Source organism: Penaeus chinensis, chromosome 40, assembly GCF_019202785.1.
Source record: "Penaeus chinensis breed Huanghai No. 1 chromosome 40, ASM1920278v2, whole genome shotgun sequence".
Classification (NCBI taxonomy): Eukaryota; Metazoa; Arthropoda; class Malacostraca; order Decapoda; family Penaeidae; genus Penaeus; species Penaeus chinensis.
The window spans coordinates 25,733,192-25,743,191 of record NC_061858.1 but is presented as its reverse complement, the minus strand read 5'-3'; the positions used below and the strand labels follow the sequence as shown (position 1 = coordinate 25,743,191).

At 36.2% G+C, this 10,000-nt stretch overlaps 1 protein-coding gene across 1 annotated transcript in view; it reads right to left on the bottom strand.

Moving 5' to 3' along the window:
* LOC125047020 (kinesin-like protein KIF3A) overlaps positions 1-10,000 on the bottom strand; it is a 32,042-nt gene that overhangs the window by 12,806 nt on the left and 9,236 nt on the right. The window contains exons 5-12 of the mRNA XM_047645043.1: positions 9,257-9,396; positions 8,856-9,053; positions 7,769-7,940; positions 5,463-5,551; positions 4,865-4,995; positions 3,625-3,805; positions 3,131-3,367; positions 2,064-2,189 (exon numbers count right to left, since the gene is read on the bottom strand). Coding sequence (XP_047500999.1) covers positions 2,064-2,189; positions 3,131-3,367; positions 3,625-3,805; positions 4,865-4,995; positions 5,463-5,551; positions 7,769-7,940; positions 8,856-9,053; positions 9,257-9,396 — 1,274 coding nt within the window. The remainder of the gene's footprint in view (positions 1-2,063; positions 2,190-3,130; positions 3,368-3,624; positions 3,806-4,864; positions 4,996-5,462; positions 5,552-7,768; positions 7,941-8,855; positions 9,054-9,256; positions 9,397-10,000) is intronic.

The window sequence follows — 10,000 nt, the reverse complement described above, 5'->3', positions numbered from 1 at the left end:
TGGGCTTTTAATGTTCATCCATGGACCAAAATCTGGACAATAGGCTTACTTGAATGGCGGCTCTCCTGGGGGGCTAGCTTGTAGGTGCGGTCCCACACGAAAACTTGTGTGGTATCAAGATTCCTTGCCTCCTCTTTGCAACATTATTACTTCTTTTTCTTCTTAATTCTTTTTTTCTGTTTTGTGATTTTCAAGGTCTATATTTGTTATTTGTTATGCTGTGTCAAGATAGACTCTCTAGACTTTTGTATTATTAAATTTCTATAACACACCCTGTGCCGCATATCATGGTGAACAGCAATAGGATGCTGAGCATGGAAATAGTGTCCTCTCTGAAGCCAGCACTCTTCCAGAAATGGTTCACAGATGGTACAGTCCACCCGTTTCATGATTTAAATATTTAATATTTTCAGAATACAGTGCTGACTGCTTGACACAAAAACAAGTCAGTTCTTGAATTAACCCCTAGGATCTGGTTGACATGACCATTACATCATAAAAAAAAAATTGTCTGAGGGCCAGATAACATGAACATATCTTCTGGGTGACAGGAACATGTAGTAGTGAGAATTTTGGCTCAGGGTGGGGGTGATGGGAGTGACTTGCCACCAGTGCACAAAGCTCTTGGCCTCAGTGGGCTTACAGAAAGGGGCTCTAACATTATTTCTATCACTAAATGACTGCGCATTGTTCTATCTATGAGTCATGACTGGAAGAGTGATGGTTTCAGGAAGGACACTTTTTCCATGATCTTATTCTTGTTTTACAGAACATTGAATATTATGAAAATATAAAAAATTATACAAATAACTAAATTTTAATTATTGTTACTGTTAGTGCACAGTTATAGACTACCTAAAGAGATAATATGGAGAATGTGCAAGGTTAACATTCTATTATTATCTTGAGACAGCATATCAAGTAACAGGTATAGACTTTAGAAATGGGGGGGGGGGGGGGGCTATACAGAAATAGAGACACTAACATAACAAAGGGGAGGCAAGGAGTCTTGACACTGTACACCAGTGTTCACATGTGCTGGGGCTACAAGCCACATACCTGGGAGAGTCGCTAATCAAGTAAGCCTGGATTTTAAGCCGCATGCAGGTAGTGAGGTACTTGAATCCAATGGGTTAGCAAAGAATGACCTGAAGTCCTAAGATTTACTTTGTTCTTAATTCTGTAAGACATTCCTCTCTGATAATCCCAAAATAGGCCAAATTCACTTCTTCTTAACCTCTGTAACTGCTTCAGCAAAAGACTGATTTATCCTACTATTTTGGAGTCATTATTTTTTTTTCTAATTACAAAAGGAAAAATAAGAAACACACTTGTGAATGAAAAAATAAGATAGAATGCAAAGAACAGCATGTCTCCTCAAGCCCTTGCTTATGAATTTTAATTTCTTATACACTGGTTTTTCATCATCAGATAAGGAGCAATGGAGAGCAGGGGACTATCATCTCCTTGACAAATCTGGATGCTTCCTAACAATAACTGACAACATGTAAAAAACAGAAAAGAATTCTTATACATGAATATTTGTCTTTTTCAAGTTAGGGATATCTTTTTCTCACAATGGTACTCGTTTGCTCTATAACTGATATCTGATATTGAAGAGAGCTTTTGAACCTCATTACACTAATGCAAGAAGCACAGGGAAAGCAAAAAACATAAAGGGAAAAAAACAGTTATCAGGGAAACCACCTGCAATACATGGCTGTTAAACATGAGTTGGCTGGACCTTAAGCACAAGCTTTCATGACTGAAAATATACATCCCTTTCCTTCGATACCAATTTATCTACAAGGATTCCCTTGTGCTATGCTAAGAAGTTTTCAATCTCAATCAAAGCCATGGCACAGCATTTAAATGAATGCTCATTTATGTTCTGAATCTATTTATACTCTAAAGAGCATTAATAGTATGTTTTTTACAGGAATGTATTACCACAAAGCTCCCTAACATCATTCCTGTACAGTCAAATCTACAACTGAGAGTATAAACCATTCAAGTGCAAAACTACAGCTTCTACAAAAGAATGAAATATCAATCATGCTTACCTGATTCTCCTTTTCTGCATCGCCATTATCCAACTGTTTCCTCATGTTGTTCCCTGTGTAAGCAACGCACTTCAGCTGCCATTCCCCTATGTCTTCATTCCAGTGAACATAACGCTCAACCATGTCCTGAAATTTAAGCCTTGTGATGAACTTGCATCTCATATCCATGAAAATATACTTACAGGTATATGTAGCTATAAGCAAAACATTTGAAAGCTATTGTTTTGTGATTCCTTGAGGTCTGGTGATAAAGGTTTTTATGGTCAGGGATAATGTCTTAATCAGATTTATCAAGTGGAATCAACTCAGTGCTACTACTGCAGTTGCAAGGTTCATTCAAGAATATTATTTACAAGCAGTACATATATGTACTTTCTTTCTCATCCCATGCTTCAAGTTGCCTGCCATCCAAGGATGTTACAGGGCACATTTTCACCCCCTTCCTCAATGGGGTGGTCCTACAGGAGGCCCTGATGGATCCTTTCATAATATTTTTTGAATCCTGTGCTGTTCTCTCAAGGCCCTAACTGTTAGGCAGGACAAGTCAATCTTTTTTTAATCTGTGCTCTTGCACTCATCCAATTGTATCTGTTCATCTGGTGGTAATCGGCCTGTTTTCAGTCCAGCTCTTGTTTGAGCAGACACTGGGTATTTATGTGTGGCCCAGGTCTTCTCTCCTTGTACTCTTTATGCTTTGCAATTGGCAGCCCTCTCCTATTCCCCCTGCCTTTCCTGTGTATTTTCCTCCACACCCATGGTTCTCAGCTAAGAACAATAACTCACAGGGTTATGGTCTGTTAATTAACAGGGTAGATTCTTGAATGCACACTGCATGTACCCTGGCTGCACAAAGTCAACTTTGTTAACATTATTGATTAAGCTACCATACCTTATATTTATTTTCTATGAGCACAATGTCTGTGAAAAAGTCCTGTTAACTCTTTCTTGAGTGACTGACAGGGACATAAAGAAAGAAACATTTCACTCCCACAAAAATAGGAAGAAAGGAAGGAAGGAAGGAAGGAAGGAAAGAAAAAAAGGAAAAAAACGTCTTAAAAAATGGTTACCTGATACTCCAACGGAATGAAAGAATCAATGATCAGCTGATGTAACTTGTGTTCCCGAGATAAATGTCGCACAGACTCCAGAAGAGCCTCCATTTCCCGTTGATGTTCTGCCTGCATATCTCCCAGTTCGGACTTGGCGGCCATCAGGAGAGTCCACACCTTTTTAAGCTTTCTGGTCTTGCCAGCATTCTCTTCTTGTAAAGTGGTATACCTTTCTTCTAGGTCAATTCTTTCTGCCTGTAATGGTTAAGAAAAATGACATGCGTAACTCTTATCATTTGGAAACCTACAAGTAATACTCAAATGGACCTTCATTGCAACATGTTACTCCCTCCATTTAAATGCCATGTGAAAAATACTGCATTAAGACCTCCTCAACAGTAGACATATTCTATTGTTTCCTAGTATATAAAGTGCTACATAATGTTTAAAACTTATCTTTCGCACTTTACTCATCGTCTCCCACACCTGCATGGGCACACACGATCCCTTACCTCCTTTTGCGTGATGGCATGTCGGAGCTGTTCCTCATGCCGCCTCCTCTCCTCGAGCTCCTTGGCTGATTCTTCTAAGAGTCTCTCCTGCTCCTCTGCTTTCTCTAACAAATTTTCACCGCCAACGAGAATTTTGCGTTCTAGCCCTTGTAACCGCTGTTTCAAGGCTTCCTGCTCTTTCCTGAAATTAAAAAAAATAAATTGGTCTAACTAAATGTATCAGCTATATTCTTTTAACCCAATAACTCAATGCTGCCGGAGAAAATGAATAAAAAATGGGGAAAATGCTGTGCTCATTTTCTATATTTTTGAGAAATGGCTCAGCACATAGATGGCTCTGCTAGTGCTTAGCCACAAAGGAGTCAATTCATAAAACTTGTGACCTTACGTGATTTGAATTGGCGGGAAAAACATATTTTTTACTAGTGCTATGAATATCAATGGTGTTATTTTTATTATAAACATCATAGTTACTATAATGTTATAAAAATTAAGAACAGCAAAATAGGATAACGTAAAATATTTTCGTAAATCAAAGAAAAGGGTAAATGGGCGAGACAGGCAGTATTCGTAACTGGCTCATTGGTGACTCAGTACAAGTGTAGTCATCTATGTGTAAAAACAATCAAACAAGTACTCATAGTGGGCAAAGCACGTACGTACACGTCATGCCCGTCGGCATTGGGTTAAGGGAAGTGAGCTACGTGTATAGTATAAAATCAATGCTGAGTGATAAAGTACTTTTCATGAAACTAATATTGGGGTCAGTCATTGCCAACTGTATATTACAGAATAAGGAAATGACCGATGCAAGATGTATGCAATATTTTTGCTTTGAAATTAACCCAATGGACCCGCAAGACATGAGATACATCCCATGTCAACTGTAGTTTTGTTAATCAATTGTGTTTATACATAGATCCTCCAAAATGCTTGGTTACAAAGACCTTCCTCTTTTTTTTTATAGTACTATGATAACAAATAAATATTATCCTACTTATCACATGTACGCACACATGCACACAAGCACGTGTCTGCGCGCGCACACACACACACACACACACACACACACACACACACACACACACACACACACACACACACACACACACACACACACACACACACACACACACACTCTCTCTCTCTCTCTCACATGCACGCACAAAGAAAGAAAAAAATGTCCTTCATACTTAGAAACAATTAGCGCCCTTTCAATTCCCAATCCAAAGCGACTTACTGGGCCTTCTTCAGCTCCTTTTCATGTCTATCCAAGTCACCCTTCACCTTGTTCCTCTCCTCCTCCTCAAGGTCCTTCCTTTCCGATAACATCTTACGTTCCTCTTCGATCTTCTTGCGGATGGCAGCCACCTGAGGAAAAAAGGAGGATATGACGTGCATGGATCTGAACTGGTCTTTATCTATATATTTCTGTCAGTGGCTGTACAAAATACTTTCCTTTCAATTAAGCAGCTTTTTACTTCAACACTTTGTGTACATAAATAGGTAATTATGATTAAATCATTCTGATTCAATGTTCCTTTGATAAACAATCAGATCACTGCATTAACTACTCTAAAAGAAATAAATAGATAATTAAGAAAAAAAGTTTGAAAGCAGTAATACTTCTCTTCATCTGTACATATATGATACCACATAAACAATATGTATATCAAGCATAAAACATAAAAAATAACATTCTTTAGCTAAGAAAATAGAAAGAAAAGAAGAGAGAGTGAGAGAGAGAGAGAAAAAAATATCACTCCCAAATGCAAATCTTAATTAACATTTTTAATTAACAAATTAATTAACAAATTAACATATCTGGAGTAACTTACCTCCTCTTCCTTCAATTTCTTCTTCTTTTTCTTTGGCTTTTCCTCTCCTTCCAATTCCTCTTCATCTGAATCTTCCTCCTCAGATTCATCTAGAAGTAGTGGAACGTGTATTTTTCCAAGTTCTCCAATGCCAATCATGTTCTAAATGCCCATTAAGTCACATAACAAATGCACATACTTCAAAAGCACAGTGAAATAAAAAAATACAACCGAATTACTACAACAAAATTCTATGAATGTCTACTAACCTTTTTCTCTAACTTTTTCGCTGACTAGAACAGGGATAGTAAGTTAAGTTGGATAATATCTAAATCAAGCTTGACCACTTAAGTTACAGTGTGATATAGGCAATACGCAATGTAACTAATTGGCATTCAAGTGCATCTTATACTCCAATCTTTTACTGTATTATTGATATGATTATAAGCCATCATATTAATTACAGCTATAAAAAAGGAACCAATGTTAACAGCATAAAGTAACAGCAATAAATGAGATTAAAAAAATAGAATACAGTAAAAGATGGACCAGAAGTTCATAATTCAGCATTCTAGATTTCTCAGTTAGCCTTATTGCAACTTCTGAAACATTTGCATCAGCACCAACTGATAATATTTAATACCGAGTGTGACAGTGCAGCTGTGTTCATACAAGCACTGTGAGTAAATATCGGCCAGTTACAAGTAACATGTGGAAAGGTGTCCAGTGGTCCTCTGTACCCTACATGCATCTAATGATGGTTTAATGATTGTGGTAAATACCCTATATATAATTTGAATTAATTTTCAGTGTGTTTCTACTTATATATGCATACGTGTTTCCTCTTCTTACAAGTGCTAATAATCAATTCTGTACAATAATACGTTTGTGGAACTTGAGAAATTGATGAACCTGTGGTGATCCTTATATCCAATACACTGCATGTATTTTTGATGTATTTCAGGTATTGGAATGTTTGCCTATTGCTTAGAAAGAAATGTACTGATGAATGTGAAAATATCACAATATCCACTTCTTTAGACGACAGAAATTCCCTTATAACTATTTTTAGAGAAATTAGAAAAATGTGTAATTTGAGAAATCAATAAACCTGTGGTGATCCTTATATCTAATACACAGTGCATGTATTTCTAATAAAATTTCTTAACTGCCACCCAGTCCTTAGAAAGACAAAGAACTGTAATGATGAATGTAAACTTAATATATCATCATTTTTTTAAAGACAACAAAATTTTACCAATAAACATTTGTTAAATATTCAACACTAAAAATATTTACTTGTTCTAAAAGTTGTGTGCTTACTGTTTCAGCACTACATTATACTTAATCTCAAAATCTCTCATAATGGTAAAAGCTTAAGCACATTATGGTAAATTGCACTCATCAGAAATTTAAGAACACTATACCAAGTTCAAAACTACACTTGTTTCCATCACAATAATGCTTGAAACTTTTCAACTGTCAGAAGGCCAGATCAGAAAACACAAGAAGGTACTGTTGAATGCCAAAAGGAGTAACCTGGCACTATCAAAATACAAGAGAAAAAGGTAAGTCTCAAGAGATATGGCAAATGAGCTGGAATGAGACAGAAACCGCAAAGAAAACTTGGGAGTTTCGCAAAGGACTGCTGGGGGAGGGGAGAGAAGTGCAAACATGGACATCATTTGACCCCGTGTGAGACTGTGCGAAGCAAGAACCTTTGATGTTAAAGAGAAAGGAGGGATATAGGTGGGGTGTGGAAGTAGAACAGTTCATTACTTTTCTTTTATGAGATCTATGTTTTAATTTGGTATATTCATTACAGTTTGACTTTATGAATACTTCAGGGCTTTTTCTGCTTAAATGATCGAATTTGAACCAAAAATGGCCCAAAAATACTGATATTGAATCTTGGAAAATTTTGTCTGAAAGCTAATAATACAGGTGATAACTCTTAATGTAAAAGTCTCCTGAGATGTATCAGTTAATTAGCAGCATTTTAAAACTATTCTTTTCAATCTATCATCTTTAAGTATGATTTATATACTCCAAATCATTCAAAATTAGCCAACAACTATTATACATAAACTCTGCAGTTGCACTGAAAGAACATCTTGCTTCTCACTCACAAAGGCAAGAAAACAACGATCATAAAAATAAGACGTAAAATGCAACGAGAATCCTAATGAACATCTTACTCAGTGAAATATCCCCCCGAAGGTAAAAAACGTGCTAAAAAATAGAAAAGGGTGCTTCTGTGTTGTTTCCATACTACACTAAAGGTTTTTTTACACATACTCAATACCTTAACAGTAACACTACAGTACCTTCAAGTTGACCTCTCAGCGTCTTTATCTCGTCCTGGAGTCGCCGAAGAAGAGCATCCTTCGGGTCCTCATTAATCTTGGCCTTGTTACAGATGTTCTTTGCACGATTGGCATAGCGCAACGTGCTGATTGTCTCGTCATAGTTGTAATTGGCTGGTCCTATATTTGCACACTATGCACACAGAAAAAATCACATAATTTAATGTTCGTTAAATCATTTTATAACTAGGTTCTACTCTAAATGTATAACTAAGAGAAAAGAAAGGTAAAGAAAGGTAAAGAAAAGAATATAAATACTAATATATATATATATATATATATATATATATATATTATATATCATATCTATATAAAACTTTATTTAGACACAGACACGAACGCGCGCGCACACACACACACACACACACATACACACACACACATACACACACACACACACACACATATACATATACATATACATATACATATACATATACATATACATATACATATACATATACATATACATATACATATACATATACATACACATACACATACACATACACATACACATACACATACACATACACATACACACATACACACATACACACATACACACACACACACACACACACACACACACACACACACACACACACACACACACACACACTCACAGAGGGATAGAGAGAGAGAGAGAGAGAGAGAGAGAGAGAGAGAGAGAGAGAGAGAGAGAGAGAGAGAGAGAGAGAGAGAGAGAGAGAGAGAGAGAGAGAGAGAAATATATATATTATTTAAATAAGTAAACTCTGTAATAATACCATGATAACAAATGCATATTAGAAAAGTGATTTTGAAAACTGAATTTTTAAAAATCCAGTCTTTAACCACCATAAAGGAGAAAGAAATTTGTTTCTGTAGAGGCAGTAGCATATGTAACTTTAGTGGTCTAGTTTCATTTACATAATATATATTTGTGTGTGTGTGTGTGTGTGTGTGTGTGTGTGTGTGTGTGTGTGTGTGTGTGTGTGTGTGTGTGTGTGTGTGTGTGTGTGTGTGTGTGTGTGTGTCTATATAAGATAACAGTCAGATGTCTCACCATTAACGTTTTTGAGTTGCCTCCCAAAGAATCTTGCAGAAGTCTTGTCAACTTAGAATTTCGGTATGGTATATGTGTCGACCTTCCATCCACCAGAGCCGATATGACATTCCCCAGCGTTGAAAGGGACAGATTAATTTTACTAGCTTCTTTCAGTCTCTGACCTGTTGCCCCTGTTTTGCTCTGTCGCTCTGAACCCTGAAAAAAATGTATGCAGGATAAGCCAAATAATTTTTTTTAGCCATAGAATTATGTTGTACAAAGAGATATTTACTATATGATTTAGGAACATCTACTAAAATCAGTTCTTAATTGAGTCTATTCATCAAGCCTCATGCACATTCACAGGCATCAGAAGAATAGTTAAAATAACTGTATAGTACTACACAAAATCCACTTACAGCGAGATCAACAAGGTGAAGCTTCCCGACTCTCCAATGTTGTTGTCCATCCACACCTCTCTCTGCACACTCTATGGTAATTGTGAAGATAGCGTGTGATCGTGAACTGTGTGCGTTCATGTTGGTTGCTCCGACAGCCCCTGTTAAAATATAAGCAAAGGAATATATCATTTTCCATTCAGCATGTGTTATATAATAAAACAGGAACATAAGAAAATATAATTTTGTACTGTGGAAATACAAACAAAGAATTATGTAGTTCACTGATAATCACTGTTACTGTAAGTCATTTGACATAAACTAATAAGAGCAATAAAACCAAGGGAGAATAATATTACCTAAAATTTTACAAAGAAAACTAGACCTATAGTCTCCAGCAGATATACGGTGCTGATATAAATGCTGCTTGTAGCAATCAAACAACAATTCAGTATGCAAACACCTGAATCATACTAGAAAACATATAAGTTTTCCAGTATACATATAGATATTACACTGAAGACCTTTCATGAGAACACATAATGTTGTTAAGTTACAGAATTAAATATGCTGGCATACTTTATTTGAGCTTATAATATGGAAACATTTGATTCTAAATATCTTGTGACTAGAGTAAAATAATTTATACCAATTTCTGGTGCACTTTTTATGTAAGCACAGAACTTCAGTGTATAAAATCAATTTTCATGTGTGGCACTTGATCCCTGAACCACACACTAGACCATAATAGTTGCCAATGCATTA